Genomic DNA, 19,781 nt, shown 5'->3' with positions numbered 1-19,781 from the left:
GGTTCATCTGTTTCATTCAACGATTTGCTTTTTCCGACGTGTGCGTATGAAAACAAAGGCACTGCGCATGCGCGTTTTACTCATATTCTATCGCGATATTTCATTTTTCTATCGTTGCCCAAAATTATACCGGTATTACCGTGAATGGTATGATATGGCCCAGCCCTACATGTGCCCCAGTGAATCAAACTTAAACAAGCTTTTCTTGCTTGAGCGGGACTCAAAGCCTATGGATGCTCTATGTTACATTCCAAGTATGAGAGTCCTCACAGTCCCAGGATGTAACTATATAAGAAGAGACATGTTGATTAGTCAGTGTGCAGTCATTTTGCCAGTCAACCCTTCCTGGCTTGTACAAGGATGGTTCAGGGAGACACTTATGAGAGTATTCTCTCTGAACCACACTGACGTACACAATAATGTATTTGGCTAACTTGTTAGGAAGCAGTTGTCTCTTTACACGTCTTACAACGACCCAACATAAGCATTCATTTAGAGTTAACATATGTGCCTAACGAATGTATTTGCAGTCTCCACCACTTCCTGAGGATGTCTGAGCTTAACTTTGTTAAAAATAACCAATAAACAAATAATTGCTGACTCTGCCTGTCTGTTGTTTGGTAAGTTTACCTGATCTATTTTTGCTCACACAGATGCATGCTGCTGAGCAAAAAGAGTCTGAAGTTGAGCTTGTTTGTCACAGCTGTTTGCAGGAAGCTTTTTTGCATTTGTATGTAGATTGTGTTATTGTATATCTAAAACTAGGTGAGCACATATATAGGTAAGCACTTACTAGTCATTGGTTTGAGAACAGTATCACAGCCAACTATGGAAGACTGCACAAAAGTGTGTCTTGCATAGATCTTTGTTTTAGTAGTGCCTGTCCAAAGTCAGAGACATACAGAAACAGATGAACATTTGACCACTCGCTGGTAGATCCACCTGCAGTTTTTCTGTGACCACATTTTGCCGTAATGGCACATGAAAACACACATATACACAACAGCTGTACAAGTGTGACTGGTACTTACCTGGACACAGGGTCTGTCGGGATCAAACAGCAAATGGTATTGTATACTTTTATACCTTTGAGTGGCATTGTAACATTGTGGCTTTGCTCAGTTCTGGTGTTAAGTTCTAATCACAGATTGGGTTTATATTTAAAGGGTTTTTTTTCTCAAAAATGGTGATCAATTTACTAAAATCATCAATCATCAATCCTTTTTTCTTACGAAAATGTTTCTTACACTCCTCGGAAAGACGGAGACCACAAATGAGGACAGGAAGCAAAGAGGAGATAAAATTAGAGGTTGTTGTTTCTCCTGTTGTCTGCCACACTCCTTCCAATGTGTCTTCTCATTTCTCTGTCTTGTCTTATGGTCTTTTAAGACACGACCAAAGAGGAGACTCGAGGAACTGACAGTGAAAACACATGCATGGGCTAAAAAATGAGTCTGTGTGTATCCACTCTGTAAAAGCAGCTGTAAGGTGACTGATTTCCAGTCGCATGGCCAGCAAATGGAAGTGCTGCAGATGATCCTATGTTGTCATTGGGCCTCTACAGCTTCCCTCACTTCCAGGTCAAGCGATAAAACATGTAAAACAAAATGACACCATATTGAAAATTAACAGCGGTGGTCCATGCCGTCGCATTTTGAGGGGTTGCTCCAGATGTTTCTAGCATTTCTAAGATTGCAGTCTGTTTTAATTTTGCATTGTTGGGAGGAAAGGGGGCTCCCAGCTGCTGGAGACAATACACAAACCCCCAACCATCCGAGGTGAACTCCTAACCCAGAGGCATGAGAAAGGCACCGCCCGCATGAAAGGTGATGACTTTTGGAAATGGCCGTGTTAAAATGAAAGAGCGGAGTGCTTTTTAAATCAGTCCTCTACCTTCTCATTCCTCTTGTGATGTATGGCTTGGGTTCAGAAATGAGGCGCTCTCTGCAACAGTTTCCTGGCAATTACAGGGCGCTAACTTCCAAAGCAGCTGAGGTGCTCAGAGCAGATGCTGCTGTCCTTACTATTTTCACTGTTTGAGTTAGCATGCTGGTAACTGCTCTCTGTGACTCCATGGGCTACTCATTTAATCTTTATTGAGTATGTCATTAAGAGCCAAGAGGCAAAGGTATTGGGTATATTTCAGCTTACATGATCTATATATATACATGCATGCAATATAGGTGTATGCACATATGCATACCTTCATATGAGCTGGTAAGTTAGCTTGTACCTTTGTGAAATTTCTAATTTGAAACACATGCTAGTCACAGCTGGATGGGTTTCTCTCACGGGACCTCCAAGTGTTTCAACACATTCCCAGCTGAGGTCAAAATTTGACAATCTTTTTAGCAAAAAGAGGCTCGCCTGGTGTCCTTAATGGGTACTTGGGCTTTGCCAAATGCGCCTTTTTATTTCAGTGTTTTCCAAATGTGTATGTGCTCTTTGGTAGGAACCTAATTGGAACTGAGTGTGGATCCCAGATGCCTTCAGACCCTAAGCAGTCATTCTTAACACTTAATACACATTCACATTTGCCACTTATGTGTGTGTTTTTTTTTTCCTTTTTTTTGTTTCCACCCCCCCACTCCTCCTTTCTTTTTTTTTCACCACATCACCTTTTCAGGCCAAACAAAACGGATGTAAACAGAGGGTGCCAGCATGGATAGTGGAATGCCTCAGAGGCTTACACAGTCCGTGGTCCTCTGTGACAGACAGTCAGCCTTGTGTTTGACAGCTCCTTGGGTCCTGCTGCCTGTCTGCACTCTGGTGGTCTCCGCTCGGCCTTTGCAATTCACCGTGAGGGGATAAGGGGGGATGGGTAGCCCTGGAGAAGAGGTATAGAAGGGATGCTCAGGTCTGGGCTGACACTCCTCAAGTGGAGCGTGGGGGGCTGCAAGGGGAGGGGAAACTATTTGCTGTAACAAAGGAAAGCTTTTGGACTTACTGCCTAAATGTGTTTCATTGACAGTTCCATGAACTCGGTGAGCTCCAAAGTCCAGCACCTGTTTGCCTTTTTCTGTGGCATGGAAACTATTTCCAATAATGCGCATGCTTTATCAAATTCTTTTCAGCGCTTTCCATTTGATTCTTTTCTTAATTCATTGTTTGCGCTCCAACAGAATTATCGGCGCCTTCAGTTTGCATTTACGCTTGACTCAGACTCAGGAGGAGTGAGCCCGGGAATTCCTCAAACTAGGCCCGGATTATGAAAATGTTTGTGGCTTGTTTAGTCCATACCCTGCAGCTCTTAACACCTGCCTGCCATTGTGTACAGACTTTACACTCCATCATTAAAGACCCACAAGTGTGTAAAACACACATGCAAACAAAGCCAGGATAGCAGAAGCAGCCAAATAGTACTTGCTTCCATGTGGTTTTGTGTATGCCCTTTTACATTTGTACATCTGAGGTAATGAATACATGTTGTTAATTTGCGTTAAAGCAGAAATTAGCCAGGTCAGCCATTGCCCAGGAGCTACCTCTGATTGATTGACCGATCTCACTGGCTAATGAGCTAAAATGATAAAATTCCAGTGAAGTAAATGTTGCACGGTTTTGTTTCCATTTTCTCATGAGCCTTCAGAACATGACGCATGGGCTCAAATGCCTCGTAGTGGAAAAAGGATTAGAGATAGTAGATTCATTTCTCAGCTGGGGGTGGGAGTAACAGGATGGACATGAAGCTCCCGACAAACGGAGTGCAGTCAAAATAAACACTGTGAGGTGTCCAGAAAGAACGTTCTCCTTTTCTGGTTAAAGGATAAAAAAACTGAGCAGGAGAAGGGAGCTTCTGATGTCAGGCTAGTAATGAACTTTCTTCCTCTTGTTATCACGACTCTAGAGTTTCCTTATCATGGTGCCACTGCTCCCCTCGCCTGTGTGCCCGGACGGCGGGCTACGTACCCAGACAGACGCCGTCTTGTCCTGCATTCTTTCTGTGAACAGGGCCCTCTGATATCTTAGTCACTGAGAGGAGGATTTGGTTACACACAAAGGGAAATGTGCGTGCTGTGCTTTGCTTATGAAAGCGGTATTAGTTCTTTTTGGCAAAAGTTGCTTAGCGGGTACACACTGCTTGACACTGGATGCCTTATTTGTGGGATAATTGGGTCTGTTGCATGAAAGCTCTGTGTTCCTGTATTGTTTTTTAATTCCAAAGATGGCTTATAAAATAGAAAGTTTGGAATACAGGGGTCGGGTTAGAGATACACTAAACCACTTTTGTGAGTGTCAGATTGTCATTGTGTTCATTAAATTTCCTCTTACTATCGATTGTGTTGTGGAAATGCAATTTTCTCTTTTGGGACTAAAGATCTAATAAGCAGATGACTGAGATGGCGAAGAAGAACACTGTGCCCAGGTGTGCTGTACTAGATTATGTTGCCTTCAGTAATGCAGGGGTTGCTTTTATACATTTTAACATGCTCTCTTCTTACTTGTGTGTGTTCCATTTCAGTATTGCAGACATGGGATGTGTGTAAATAAAGATTTGGATCTGCAACCAGTCCATGGCGAGTGGGGTCCCTGGGGGCCCTACAGTGTTTGCTCCAGGTCCTGTGGTGGAGGAACGAGAAGCACCACTAGAGACTGCAACAAGCCTGAGTAAGAAATAATGAGATCGTTATTGACGGTCAGAGTGCAAATGTGTGTGCGATAACTGTGATTTGGATTTGAACAACATGTTTAAAGATCACTTAATGTGATCTTTAAATTCAAACTTTGCGTAGCGCCTCTGTAATCGTTAATTTCCCTGTTGTTGTAGGCCCAGAAACGGCGGTAAGTTCTGTGTGGGTCGCAGAATGAAGTTCCGCTCCTGCAACACTGAGCCATGCCCACGAGGACAGAAGGATTTCCGGGAAGAGCAGTGCTCTCAGTTTGACGGCAAACACTTCAACATCAACGGTCTACCTCCCACCGTCCGCTGGGTCCCCAAGTACAGTGGCAGTGAGTATACCCAAACCATCCAAGCCACACCATCAGCAATACACACTATTTAAATGCAACTGAGCATGTAGCTTTAACTTTACGTAAACGTTCACCTTAAACACCACATCCCACATTTTTAAAGTGATTTTTGTTTGCATCCAGTTACTCACAGTTTGCACAAATACGTCAATAAACTTATCTGTAAATCCACAAGTGTGTGTAAGAGAGAAGCAAGGACCAAGACCTACAAAGTTGCGACGCCTCCACAGCCATTGCATTTGAATCTAATGTGCCTGAATTTTAATACATGGCAGGGGAAGACAGGCAATTTTTGTTGAGAAATTGATGAATGTATGATAAAAATCTACAGCTGTATTTTTTTAAGGTGTCCTTAAGTAAACTTTTAATTGACACTAATCAAGGGCAACATAAAGTCTTTCCATATGAACTTCCTGGCAGCTTTCTCTTACAGATGTATGTCAGGCCCTGCCTAGATAGTCTGCCCCATGAGATTACCATCTGGAAAAGTTGCTGCAAGTGATTCTTTTAGTTAATTGATGCTGAAGTGAAGAAGCCAAGCCCCGGTGCGGGTACACTGTCAGATACCATCTAAATATTAGAGATAAAGCAAGAGTCTGCTGAGGGTCACAAAGAAGTAAATAGGTTTAAGTTAAAAAGTTTGTTTCATAAGCATTCGCAGGATTTCACTGAAAATGTATCTTTATTGCTCAGAATTTTAATTTAATTGTTTTCTTTGTATCCTTTAAGTATTAATGAAGGATCGGTGCAAGCTCTTTTGCCGGGTTGCTGGGACTACGGCATACTATCAACTGAAGGACCGTGTCATCGACGGCACACCGTGCGGGCCAGACACTTACGACATCTGTGTGCAGGGCCTCTGCAGGGTATGTCTGCGTGCTCCTTGTTTTTCCCGATTACACTCAAAGCAATACTTGCTCACATACCCCGCGACGCCGTCAGCTTCAGCTTAGTTGCGCGCTGTCAGGAGCTTCACTCTAAAGCACACATTTCTGTCTTTTCTATCTTCTGCACTTCTGCAGCAAGCGGGCTGCGATCACGTGCTGAACTCAAAGGCCAGGAACGACAAGTGCGGCGTGTGTGGCGGCGACAACTCATCGTGCAAAACTCTGGAAGGAACCTTCAATGATGCTCAGTATGGTAAGTCCCTCTCAGCTCAGATTGCACGCCCTGTCCATTAATAACTGACTGTTCCACAAAACATTCGGTATGTCAGCACATTCTGCAAATAAACAGGCTGTTATAAATTGTATATGCAGCAAACATAGACGAGCTTAGAAAGACTTTTAGTTATATGTGGCTACAACACTGACATTCAATATGTTCATATTAGGCACTGATGTCATGTATGGTTATGGTTAACATATTAAGCTTGATGTGAAGAACAATGTATGCTTTGGACAAATTTTGGGGGGAAAAATACATGAAAGCAGTTTGCTCTAAAGCTTTACAAACTTTGTTCATGTCACTCAGTCTGGTCTTTTGATAGCAAACACAAACCTGACATCATCCCCTTTCAGCTGTGGTGCTTAAAGCAGTGCCTCACTGTGGGCCAACTGCTGATTGCATCCAATCCTTTTTAAGTCTGGGCAGTAAAACAGGACCAGCATTAGCATAAAAAGCTATGGGTGTGGCCTCTGTCATTTGTACTGTGCTAGTTTGGCACTCAACTTTAGCATCTCTATCCATCTTCCTTTTTCTGCGCTCCTTTGGCTCAGGGGTGGCAAAGTGTTTGAGGACTGTATTCAACCAAATCAGGCACTGACCTCAGCCCTGGAAATCTGGCTTAACCATAAGAACGACAAAAAGAAAAAAGAAGGAGTGGGAGTGTAGCCCAGGCAGGATATCCCTCTGCTCCTGTCTTGAGTCTGAGCCTGTCTTCTTGCCATTGAACCTTTTATTCTTTTTCTTTTCATGTCTCTTGATTTATTCCTTTTTTTGTCCGTGTTTCATTCATTGTGTTTACTTAGTTTTCCCCTTAATCCTTCTTCACCAGCCGACACAAAATGATGAACTGTCAACCATAAGTCTGGTTCCTTTTACTTGTAAACAAATATCTTTATGTTCGCAATACAATTTGTATTAAACATGTTTTTGTAGCTAACACCAAGGCCCGATAATACTTCAAATAGCACAAATACATTATTATTCTTTAAAAAACTGTGTTAAAACACAGGAATTGGTGACTCACTTACATTAACTGTTGATAGTTATTGTGAATCAAGAACTCCCACACCATCCGCCTTTTACTGAAGTTTCCTCAATGTTCTTCACTTAAAATGAAAATAATCTGTACACAAAATGCTTAAGGGATTAAAAACACAAGCTAATTTTCTTTAGCAAAGCAAATACTATATAGTATTCCTTCTCGCTAGTGTCAGAAAGTAGTCTGTACAAGGTAAACCAAATCATTCCACAAGTGCAAGTTTTTTTTTGTTTGTTTGTTTTAACCTCGGGGTGTTGTATTTACTATTCTTTTCTGGGTCACTCTGTGGTGAGGGCTGATTGTGTGTGCGGTCAGTCGCTAAGCTAGGAGATACCACGTAGCCTCAGGGAAGGACTAGTGTTGGCTGTTCCTGATGTATTTCTGTGGCCCTGTGAGCTTATCGTTCCCCAAGTGGCTCTAGGTAGTGAATGTGACATAGCACTTAAAAGTAGTAACAGTGAACTCAAAAGACAACTTTGGCAAGGTTTTTGTTTTGTTTCACGCAAATCTTTATGAGTGAAAAGTGTCAAGACAAAAAAACCTTACTGTCTGTCATCTCTGTTTGGTGCAGCTCATTTCAAATCAAGGGGAAGCAAGACTAACAGACAGAAAGAGAAAGACCTACACATCTGCGTGCATGAATGTGTGAGATCTACAAGGCTGATGAGAAGAAGATATGTAAAACAAGTGCTGCCCCCGAGTGGCTTAAGGTGTCAGGCTAATTGTCAGATCGCATCAAACCCACCTCTTGTATTTTATTCCTTTCACTTCTCACTTGTGACTCTCAAGCTGAGCCTATATGAAAAAGGAAATGAGTAAATATTAAATCGTCTCCTAGTTTACCTTTCCACCACCTGTTGCAAACATTAGACTAAAGGCAGTCTATTAGAGAGACCAAAAGTGCAAGACAATGGTTGCACCAAACAGCTGCTCATTATGAATGCAGTTTGGATATTTATATTAATCTAAAAGTTCCTATCTGTTTTAAATTAAAGTAGCTAAATGTGACACATCAAATTCTGGTCCCAGTTTGGTCTCGCTGGTTCTGTGTTTTGCTTAATTTGTTGTTAAACCTTCATACCTGCATCTTGGTTATCATATTTTGGTCTTCACAGGCTCTTTCTCTTGCTCATGCTCAGTCGCCTTCTCTGTTAGTTTATCATGGGACAACAGGCCTGGTGTAGTAATTACAGGCCAAAGGTAAGTCCAGGGAATAATTACATATAATTTAACGGTCAGGCCTCTGAGACTATAACAGGGCCTCCTGCAGGTTATTTGAGATGACTAGACTTTTTTTTTTTTTTGTATTTTTCCAAGTGTGACATTTAAATCCCTAGTGGTTGGAACTTCCCTAAGAGGAATTTGGTGTAGCATAGTGAAGCTATTATGGAAATCACAGTGGGGAGTGTTCAGTGCATTGGTGTTATCGTAGCTACGTTTTTCCCTCTTGAAAGTTCTTAAAAATGGTCTCAGTCTCTTGTTTGCCTGGTTTTGTTTCTTTCTTCTTCTTTAGGTTACAACACAGTGGTTCGGATTCCAGCTGGAGCCATGAACATTGATATCAAACAGGTCAGCTACTCTGGAAAACCAGAAGATGACAACTACCTCGGTGAGTGTACTAGTAAGAAGGTGTGGTTTTTAAAGCAACACCGGGTCAAATTTAAAAGCATTCAGTCTGAATGCGGTGGCAGTCCAAACCAGTCAGATGTATACATTACATTTCTTCAGTTCTCATCTCATAGGTCAATGCCATTACCCCGAACATGACCATAAACCGCGCTGACTCGGTGACCCAGAGCAGTAAAGGCAGATGTTAATGAAAAAGGGGTTGAACTCGAGAAACGAGCCAAGTTACTGTCAAACTGTTTTCAAAAATGAAAGGAAAAGGACTTTTTTTCTCTTTTTTTACTGAGCACGTATATCGAGGAAATGTGAGGAGCGTTGGTTGAGGGTAAGCAAATGGAGTGTCAACCACTCAGAAAGATAAATGAGGCAGCAATAAGTGCTAATTAGATGCATGTGGAGCTTGAGCTGCATGGAAGTAGAAATAAGGGTTTTAGGGTCAGATGGACCTATTCTGTGCTTGCATGTGAGCAAGAGGAGGACACAGGAAAAGAAAAAAGACAAGCAAAAGAGAAGAGAGAAGCTCTTTTGTCCCCTTTATAAAGTGTACAGGCATCCATGTTTCAGATGGATCAAGTTGTGTTCAAGATGTTTTAATTCCAATTGTCAGAAGAAATTTCTGGTGGACCTCTTTTGCCCCGCCAATTCTGGGAGTGCTGTCTCCATTAAATATGGTCAATGTTTGCAACACCCTTTCAGTTTTGCCACTTCAGCTGGTGCAATATGGAGGAATTTGTTTAGAGAAGATCAGGGTGACATAAATGGGTGTCAGTGGCTTTGAAGTTCAGGCGCCATTTTTCTCCATTTATTACTTGTATATTGTGACAATATTTCAAAATACTCCAACGAAACAGGTTGAAAAACAAAAATCATGTAAATACAGCGTTTGCGCTGTGCCGTGAGTCAAGAACAGCCTTTCAGAGCTGGTGAAACATCAGACGTCTCTGTCGCCAGTACTCCGAGTATGCTCTGAATGAGTGCTACTTTGAATTCAGTAAATAAACATAATTGCTTTCTCATTTGGCTACTCTCATGGGTGCTATCAATCTTTCTCCCTTTTTCTTCGCTCTTTTCTTTTTCCTTGTGTAATGAAAATTGCACATTAATGTATTTTCTTCATTGTTCTTCATTTACGCGTACACGATTCTGAACAGTGCACAAATTCTTCTGCATGCATAAGAAATATGTGATATGTTGCCATAAGTTATCTGCGTGCATCATTGTCAATTCTCTCTGATTATTTGGGATTGCGCAACTTGCAGATTTAAATGCAAAACAACAAAAGTTCTTACTAGGCTTGATTAGATGCATTGTTTTGGCATGTACTCACAGACTGTAATTCAGAGGTGGTTGTTTAGGTATTTGTGTGTATTTGCAGTCAGTGAAGATCCTTTGTTTCCACTCCAGTGTCAATCACCGAAGAGAGTCCCGGAGTCTGACTCCAAATAAATGCAATTTGGTGTCACCGCTGTTTCAACATACGGTACCTCCTCGGACGGCAGAACAATAGGTTGGCAGCTGTCTGCCAGACTGTTTACTTTAAATGTAGGCTGAAAGTGACAAATGCCGTCTCCCGCATTCCCCAAACTTCAAATTGCGAGGGCAAAGCTTTCCTTCTTCTGTCTCTTGTGGTGAAATGTGTCGTTCTTATTCGAATGTCATTCCAGCATTATCCGATAGCCATTCCAATTTCCTCCTGAATGGAAACTTTGTGGTGGCCATGTTCAAAAGGGAAATCGACTTCAAGGGAACCGTCATTGATTACAGCGGCTCAGACACAAAAGTTGAGCGCATTAACTGCACTGACCGTATTGAGGAGGAGCTCATTCTGCAGGTATTAATAGGAAGTTTGTTTTCTTTTAATGCTTAAATCACCTTTATGTTATTACTATATCAGTTCTGCTTTGATTATTTGCATACTGTGTGTTCTTCTGTTAATGTTTCTCCTCACACCGCTTCAGTTTTCACCTCTGCGTCTCTTTTCTGCAAAAGTTTGCTTTCGTTCTCACCTAGTGACACACTGATCTTAATCCCTCTGTTAAAGAGGTGAGAACTCTGTGTGGACAAAATAATAAGCATGTCAGACCTTTGACCTCGCCTTTTCCAACGTTATTCCCACAGGTCCTGTGTGTGGGAAACCTCTACAACCCAGATGTTCGTTACTCCTTTAACATACCCATTGAGGAACACAGGGAGCAGTTTGTCTGGGATCCCTCAGGCTCCTGGCTCGAGTGCAACCGCATCTGCCAGGGTAAGATCTCTTGGCTTCCAAATCTCCACACATGAAGAACAGGATCATTTTTCATTGGCTTCTGTGAATTTAAAATCACTTCAGAAATGGGGGGGGGGGAAGGGACCTTTTGAGCTGCTGGGATGCCTTCATAAATATAGAAATGAATATTGTTTAAGCTCAGTGTTGTTCAAAATGTGCAGTATTTGTCTTTGTGAAGAGTCAATGGCCAAACACTCCAAAAGTGTGAAGTATACAGGATCAAAATGTATAGTGTGAGCTTCAGTGCAAATATTATTATTAATTAATATTATTAATATTTTGATTTCTTCTCCATCATGTTACTCACACCTCTAGATTTTAAAAACTTACTCAATCAGCCTCTGGTTTCTAAAGAGCCCCTTCTTTGCAACCCCATTCTGATCCCAGGTAATCGCATTACCTGACACCTTCACCTTCGCCTGGTTTTACTACACCCCACAAATTTCCGTTTTAGTAGCAAGCTACTCAGTTTCCCAGTGGATCAGAGTGCACAGCGTGTGTTTGAGGGGTGTGAGACCTGCACACCCCTAAGGCTGAAGGATTGAATGTTAGAAAGCTAGCAAGACTTGTTAAAGGCGATGAAATGTGATATTTTTAAGTAAAGTGACTACCAGATGTTGAACGATCTGAACGTTGCTTTATTTCACTGTTTGTGCATGTGTGTGTGTGTGTGTGTGTGTGTGTGTAGGTGAGCGAAGACGGAAGAGAGTGTGTGTACGTAGGAGCGATCACCTTGAGGTGTCGGACCAACGCTGTGAACATTTACCTCATCCCGAAGCCGTCAACGAGCCATGCAACACAGACTGTGAAGTCAGGTGTGTATTAATGTCCCACGGTCCCACTTCCACTGCACGCCCACAGTCAGACACCTCATGACAACCCTTCTCTGTCTCACAGGTGGCACGTTGCTGGAAAAAGTGAATGTTCAGCTAAATGTGGCCCAGGCTATCGCAACCTGGATGTTCAGTGTATGAAGTACAACCGGATGAAAAGACAGAGCGAGAGAATGGAGACCAGTGCCTGTGCAGACATCCCCAAACCAACGACCAGAGAGCCCTGCCACGGTGACTGTCTGCTGAAGAGCTGGCAGTACAGCGCCTGGTCACAGGTACAGTCGGTGGAAATTACATTGTACATTGTGAGGGCCTAGCCCGGTTAAGGACGTTTAAGGCATCCAACCTGCATGACTTTTCTATATGCAGTGTTCTAAGACATGTGGACGTGGCAGCCGTAGCAGGGAGTCTTACTGCATGAACAATTTGGGCCGCCGGCTCGTGGACAGAGAATGCAATGAATACCAGAGGGTGGTAACTGAAACCTGCAACGACCACCCGTGTCCGAAGTGGATCATCAGTGAGTGGAGTGAGGTGAGCCTGGATGCTCTTAGACATGCAGATATGACCACACAGAAACAGATATCCCAGAATAGAAATGATTTATTCCTCAGAATGAGAAGATGAGTTCAACACACCTCATAAAAGTAAGCTTCTGCAAAGCCACATGCAAATAATAAACAATCAAATTACTGGCGTACTATATATAGTGTATATGTGATGTAATACAGGGGATACCCTGAGCCTGCAGCTTGAAGTATAACTGCTTTCTCTTATAGTGTTCACACCAATGGCATAAATAGGACAGGACAATTAGCATAAAAATGTGTACTCACCATCGACTGTTTCGTAGATTTTCAGTAACTTCATAAAAAACAAACAAACCTCAACCTACAACTCTTCTACCATCAGTGCCTGGTGACTTGTGGGAAAGGGATGAGGCACAGACAAGTGTCCTGCAGCATGGGAGCCAGGGAGGAGAAGCTGAGCGAGCACCTCTGCGACATGACAAGTAAACCCCCTGCCGTGGGAAGCTGCGAGCTGCCCGAGTGTGCATCTTGGCAAGTTGGCGTCTGGGGAGCGGTGAGTTGTGCGCACGCACACGAGTAAGACACACACACTGACACAGCGGGGCGAGGTGACTCAATTCAGTGTTTGACTGAGGAAATGGGTTGCATGTGTGAGTGCCTAGGATTTACTCTGTGTATGTGGTTGTGGATATGTGTGTGGTCAAAGAGAGAGAATGTGGCAGTAGGAGACTCAGTGTAGATTTGTGTGTAACCTGATATACCTGCAAGTTACAGCAAAGTGTGCTTACTGTGACACCAGCTCCCATTTCCTTTATGCTACTTTCACTTTGCCCTCATATCCTGTAAGACTAAACCTGACCCACACTATTAGAGACACACATTCAAATATACAAATTTCCCTCTGTCTCTGGGTAGATTTAACTACAATTTAGTAAAGAACAAACTAAATAAAACAGGCATGAATGGGCGTTTTTCACCATTCATAGTGTAGTTTTGTAACTAATAATGCGCTCCCAGACTTGTTTGTATTAAGTCAGATAGTAGTATTTACAGAGCTGGAATATATCGACTCATTACTGCCTGGGTAATTATAATTTGCGGATCAAATAAACCTATCTTGTGGCACTTTCTGTGCTCTCGTGTGGTACCTAAACATGATGGGAGAGCCTTGTATGTGAATTAAGAACTGGGTAAAGGGTCGAGTTGAGGCTCCAGGTGTGTATGTGAATGGATGTCTGTGTGTACGTGTCAGGGCCTCTGCTGAGCAGGACCTTGACTGAGGCCCTGTCTAAGATATCAACCTTCAACCTCCAACTTCAGTAGAGTTGGCATAGGTGCGCATGTGTGTAACTTGTTTTTTTTCTTTTAGTGTTCAGTGACCTGTGACCATGGCTACCAGATGAGAGCTGTAAGGTGTGTGTCGGGGGATTACGGCGACACAGTAGATGACAGAGAGTGCAATGCTGCAGCGATGCCCAGAGACAGTCAGGTAAAAAGAAACCTAAGATCGTGCATCGAGTCAAGAGTCAACCATAAAGAGTCTTAATTAATAGGTTTTAAGTGGATTTTACCGTAATTTCACCATAATGCGAAATATTTCACAAACAGTTAAGTTTTTTATGGGACTACTCCCTGAAAATATATTGTAATGTGACCTTCAAATATATGAATCCAAAATGCATCCCCCCGCCCGCCCACACACACACACAACGCTCATTACTACTGTAAATCCGGCAAGTGGCACGCACAATTTAGATTACTGATGAGTTTATGTTCCTAAGTCACTTTAAAGCAGCATTAAGTAATTTCTGATTACTTCAGAGGAAGTGGAAAAAGCACTAAAAGCATCTGTATTTTATCACCTTTAAAACACTTCTTCTATCTGAACAACCACCAGAAATGAAGCAGTGCCAGCAACACTCTTGTCAGAGCTACAAATGAATGTTAATATATCAGCATTAAGTCCAACATTAACCTTCCTGTTTTGGCTTTACCAGCTCCCAATGGGGAGACTAGCACTTTAAATTGATAAACACTTTATTATGTTCCCCATCTACTTGCCAGCTGATTGTGGTTTGGTGCTGGTCAGGTAACACAAGTGTAAAGTGGGTTTATCAGAGCCTTTTGAGTGAAAACAGCTGCCTGCTGTGGCTGGAAAGAAGGTTGGCAAGAGTGATGGAACTGATCTAAACACTGCAGCTGTGGGTCAACAGTGAGCTAAAAGTTGTGGTAAGGCTCGATATGGCAGATTATTTTTTAAGATATAGACATGGACAAGTGCCGCTTTAAATCTTACTGGATTTAGCTTGAAAACTAATATAATGGTGTTTTGTTTGGCTTCCAAACAAGCTGAGGTCATAAATTCTGCTCAAAGGTACCCTCCCTTTACTCAGATTTTAGATGCATATAAAGAAACTAGAATTTAGGTAGAGTCTTTTAGTGTCAATCTTGGAACATGCATAGTTCTGCAGAATGAAGGGGAAACATACAGGTAACACTGACTTAAAAAATCTTTTTGATGTCCATTGACAATGATGGACACTCAAGGCATTTGACTGATCTTAAAGTTTATAGATAAGTGATTGTTTCTAGGTGTTAGATTTCAGGTTGTCTTCAACAGTACTAAATTTTAGGGTTCTAGGGCTTAGAAAGGTGCAATGGAAAGATATACATTTTAGGGGTATATTATAACTTATTGTATAAATAACCATATTTTGCCCAAATTTGTTTAATTTACCCTATTCCTTTAAGACAACTTAAGATCCTTGCATATTTGCTTATTAGCTCATCACAGAGCAGTTTGTTACAATGTTTGTCATTGAAGGACTGTGAGATGCCATCATGTCCTCGAGCCTCTCCAGCACAAAGCACGCCTCGTCCAGACAACTCTGCGCAGTTCCTGACTCAGTGGAGATATGGCTCTTGGACTGCGGTAAGGAAATAACTTGAGGTTGGTGGATCTGTTAGAGCATATTCAAGTAAGCAGAATAAACGCAGTGTTTTGTTGACTTGTAAACAAATCTTTGTACTGTTCTGTTCATCACTGTGTGTGTAGATTGAGTGAAAGTAGGACTGTAGGCCTCTGACAAAGAATGAAAAATAAGAATATTGATGGAGCAATTTGTGTGCGGTTTGTGCGTGTGTCTCAACCACACTCAAGTCATGTTATGTGTTTACGAATATTAGGTTGACATATTCAACTTCACTGTATATCTCAACATTCCTCTAGAAAGTACATACTGCACATAACTACAATCCTCTGTTTTACCCCCTGCTGTAACTACACACTCACACAGACATACAATATGCAGACACGTGCAGGCTCCAGTGTCTTGGCAAAGAGATCCCTCCGCCTTTCTAATACTTTGCATTGTTATTCGGAGCAAATGGAAACCAGATTTCATCTAAACACGAGTCTTCGGTTTCTGAGATTGAACCCCATCTGTCAATCTGAAAAACCGGTGTGAGCTCACATGTCAGAGGCCAGCGCCAGTATGGTCTTTCAGACACACATGCTCCACATGCACATATATACATGCATGCATTCCCCAAGGAGCAGCATTGCCATCCTCAGTGTGACATTGATATGAAAGCGATATTAATGTTTCTGTTTGAGCTAGAGCTGCTTGATTGCATTAGATATTCATCTCTTCAGAAATGTTTCCATGGTGTCGCGCTGAGATGGCAGGAGTAAACCTACAGAGCATAATTATGAGCGCTGAGGGAGTTATGTTAGGATACCAGTGACAATGAATTCATTTGTAAGGTGAAGAAGTCACAGTATATAAGTTTAAAAAACATAATGAAGTTGCTCCTTTCCTGCATAAAAAAGCCAGGTTATTACTGTAATGAAATTAGGCACCAATACTTTGAACATGGCCAAAAGATCCAGATCAGTGACTTGAATTAGATGAGGTAAAGTTGAACCCTTTATCATAAGCATCATGTCATACAGCACTCCTGGATGTATTTTGTATTGTAATTCTCATCTCTCGGGAACCATTTGAATTTTCTCTCTAGCCCAAAATGGTCGAGGGGTTACAGTAAAGTGAAGCACACAAATCTAGAGCTGATTTTTCTGCCTGTGTTTAGACAGCAGTACCTTTTGAATGCTTCGTGCTACCAAATATCACAGTAAAGCTTGCCCTTCCTTCTTTACAAAACCATTTCACTAGCTGGGCCCACGTCCTCATTTTAGGTTTGACAGCGTTTTAGTAGGTAAAAGTGAATGCTTTGGCATGAATTGAGCTGCGGTTTGGGGAAGGCCTCAAAGGGGACTGTCGATGGCTCCCGGGCCTGGCAGATCCCCATGTACTAAATAGAAGCAAAGAAGTTAAAGAATGGAGAACACGTGAGAGAGCTCTGCTTGTATGTGCATGTCCTGCAGTGCTCCGTGTCCTGTGGCAAGGGAAAGCGGGCTCGTTATGTCAGCTGCCGAGATGTCCACGGAGGAGTGGCAGACGAATCCTACTGCGCCCACCTGCCCCGCCCCGCTGAGTTTGCCACCTGCTTCAGCCCCTGTGGGCAATGGCACGCCGGAGAATGGTCACCTGTAAGTAAAACATCCAGTTGTGTCGTATAGAAACAGATGTTTCCAACAATTTTCAAATCGTGTTGAAACACAATGAGCTGTAAACACTGTTCGTGACGTCACTAAACCAGCATTTGCATGGAGTCAGTGATGAGCTGTAGTTTTTGCATGAATTTGCTTGAGTGAAAAACAAATTCCTTATACTATTTGAACCCAAGTGAGATTTCTTTGATTTACAGTTTATGGTGGGACCAACCTGCTAACTCTATATTGTCTGTTGATTTCTCACTCATCATGTTTTTCCTCTTTGCTCTCTACGCACCACAGCTGGTCGAGGCGGACGGCTGCCTTCCCTGTGCATAGTTTTGTGGGAGGACTTTTCTTATTAAAAGGGAGTTTCCCATTGTCCCCCCCCTAATTGCATTACATTTTAATGTCACATAATGTTGATTTCTACTCTTGTTGTATTCATGTTTTTAGTCTCATGGGGGCTTCCCATCAAAAGAACTCACCACGAAATACTGCAAATCTGTTCATGGGAACATCAGTGAAAACAACACTGCTCAAATGTAATTCAGAAAATGGAAAACATCCAACAAAAATGTCATGAGAGAGATAAATTTAAAAAAAAAATCTTGAAATTGATCAAAAGCAAAATTTAAAAAAAGGGTAAGCAGTCATTCACTATCCAGACATTAGGAGTATATAGAAAATGTTTGGTTACTAGTGTAACCACGGTTCTCTGCTAAGCAATATTCCACAGTGCTCGTGGAAGTGCAGGCATCCCAGAGATTCCTCTGTGTGGTTGATACCCAGGTGATGCCTGAGGGGATGGGTCAACCCACAAGCAGCTGGGCAAGGGCAAGACGCCATCAATGGTTACCTGACAATATTCAGTGGTAGCAGTAATCACTAACGCTCAGCTAGCAATAGCTAAACAAACATAAAACTCAAGCTACTTGATGTGTTACAGTTATGCAACAACCACTACTAGAAGAATATCTCTTGATGTAAATATGTACATCAAATATAACTTAGTAGTTAATCCTTAAACTAGAAATACCCACATTAATGGTCTAACCTTGATGGTTGCATCAGCATAAGGTGGATCATTTTGGCCCAGGACCGCTGAGGAGTTCTAGTGATCTTTGTAGGGAAGAAAGCAGGGATGCTTGGTTTGGGGCTGGGGGCTATTATAAAGGGGGTTCTGGGAAACCTGTGTGATTGGTGATCGGTCTGTCTTGGTCAGACTAGTAGTGGTGGTGGTAGTGTAGCTTCCGCAATTGGTCACACAAGACGGCGCTTCTCATAGTGCAACACGTAGCGAGGTTTTAAAGACGACATTGATTCTTACTTAAGGTATCCAAAAGCCCACATTTTTCTGTCTTATAAAAACATCATATAGTTCTCAGAGCTTTGCAGAACATGCAGTAGATTTTCTTTTTTCCAAGCATTTTTTTCTCATTAAAAATCACAGCTCTTCTATTTCACCTTTGTTTAAAACTCTTTGGCTCTCTTCCCACACCTTCCCACAGTGTTCAGTGACTTGTGGTGTAGGAAGAGCCACCAGACAAGTTGTTTGCTCCAACTACCCCCAGCCAGTGGACCAGTCTTTCTGTGACCCGGATGAGAGGCCTGTGACAGAACAGGAGTGTACTGCTGCGCCCTGTCCTTCTGTTTACCACCGCCAACGCATTAATGACCAGCCCTACGAATATCCTCAGGATCCAGGACGTCACCCAGGGCACAGCAGCTGGAATGTGCCTTCAGCAGACAACCAATGGAGGACCGGACCTTGGGGCGCAGTATGTTCAGCATGAGATAGTTGAAGAAATAGCAGGGTTCACATATATTTTGTCAAGGTTCCTTTTAATGCATTTGGAGGGTTATTAATGTCTTTTTTTTTTTTTACATACAGCAAAAGTAAGCTTTCATATTAATGTAGAACCAGCAGTGTATATACAGGCCATGCCTATATAACATGTTGTTGAGAGACCTTTGTGTGTGTGTGTGTGTGTGTGTGTGTGTGTGTGTGTGTGTGTGTGTGTGTAAACACATTCTTGCGAACACATCTAGTAGGAGTGAGGTAGCAGATGTTTTCATTTCCCAGGGCAGACGGCCATACATGGTAAAGGACTTTATGGACAGCTTAAAAGGAATACTGAAGGCTGCAGTGTATACATAGCAAATGTCATATTTCATGTCAGTGTCAGTGACTGGTATTTAGCAATACCAAAAAAAAACAATATGGTATCAAAAGTGTTGTTTTTGATGGTCCTATTAACAGATTAAAAAGGTAGTGCCTTGATTCCTTGGCTGAAATTAGTTCAGCATGAACAAATCCAAATAGTTTGAGGCAGTTGAGGCTCTTAATATACTTGGCTTTGAATCGCGTTGGCCCAAATTCAGATAGAATGCCATGTTTCATTTCTTCTTTTAATCCTTTTAACCTTGTTTGGTAGTTTTACGTCTGCATAGTGTTTGCATGTGTGGAGGAAGGTCAGTGTAGGTGTGGTTGTCCCTGTTGGTAGTAGTGTTATTGTTAATGTTATATAAAAAGAGCTTTTTACATGCATTTGGCATGAAATTGCTCATGTGTTTCCAACCAGTTATCAGTGTGAAACCAAATGCAGTGTTACATATGGGTCACTTTTACTCAGATTGTCCCTAGTGGCATTATGTATGTACTCTTACACTTCATAAATAATGGGTGCAGTGGAGACTGAAAGTTTGGAGTTTCTTCTTTAGACTCATGTAAACATGATACTGCTGCAAATAGATTCTATAAAGAGACTTTACATTTTTTTTATGTTAGATG

General features: G+C 42.1%; 1 protein-coding gene across 1 annotated transcript in view; it reads left to right on the top strand.

Annotated features, from left to right (window-relative positions):
- LOC120730050 (A disintegrin and metalloproteinase with thrombospondin motifs 20) overlaps positions 1 to 19,781 on the top strand; it is a 75,990-nt gene that overhangs the window by 33,507 nt on the left and 22,702 nt on the right. The window contains exons 12-26 of the mRNA XM_040026144.1: positions 4,460 to 4,605; positions 4,766 to 4,947; positions 5,698 to 5,834; positions 5,991 to 6,108; positions 8,688 to 8,783; positions 10,465 to 10,631; positions 10,919 to 11,048; positions 11,758 to 11,884; positions 11,967 to 12,177; positions 12,272 to 12,436; positions 12,815 to 12,985; positions 13,802 to 13,921; positions 15,257 to 15,364; positions 16,820 to 16,984; positions 18,499 to 18,768. Coding sequence (XP_039882078.1) covers positions 4,460 to 4,605; positions 4,766 to 4,947; positions 5,698 to 5,834; positions 5,991 to 6,108; positions 8,688 to 8,783; positions 10,465 to 10,631; positions 10,919 to 11,048; positions 11,758 to 11,884; positions 11,967 to 12,177; positions 12,272 to 12,436; positions 12,815 to 12,985; positions 13,802 to 13,921; positions 15,257 to 15,364; positions 16,820 to 16,984; positions 18,499 to 18,768 — 2,313 coding nt within the window. The remainder of the gene's footprint in view (positions 1 to 4,459; positions 4,606 to 4,765; positions 4,948 to 5,697; positions 5,835 to 5,990; positions 6,109 to 8,687; positions 8,784 to 10,464; positions 10,632 to 10,918; positions 11,049 to 11,757; positions 11,885 to 11,966; positions 12,178 to 12,271; positions 12,437 to 12,814; positions 12,986 to 13,801; positions 13,922 to 15,256; positions 15,365 to 16,819; positions 16,985 to 18,498; positions 18,769 to 19,781) is intronic.

The sequence above is a fragment of the Simochromis diagramma genome, unplaced genomic scaffold (genome assembly GCF_900408965.1).
Source record: "Simochromis diagramma unplaced genomic scaffold, fSimDia1.1 OVJJ01000293.1, whole genome shotgun sequence".
In the NCBI taxonomy this organism is placed as follows: Eukaryota; Metazoa; Chordata; class Actinopteri; order Cichliformes; family Cichlidae; genus Simochromis; species Simochromis diagramma.
The sequence above is the reverse complement of the archived record's forward strand: the minus strand, read 5'-3'. Positions and strand labels throughout refer to the sequence as shown.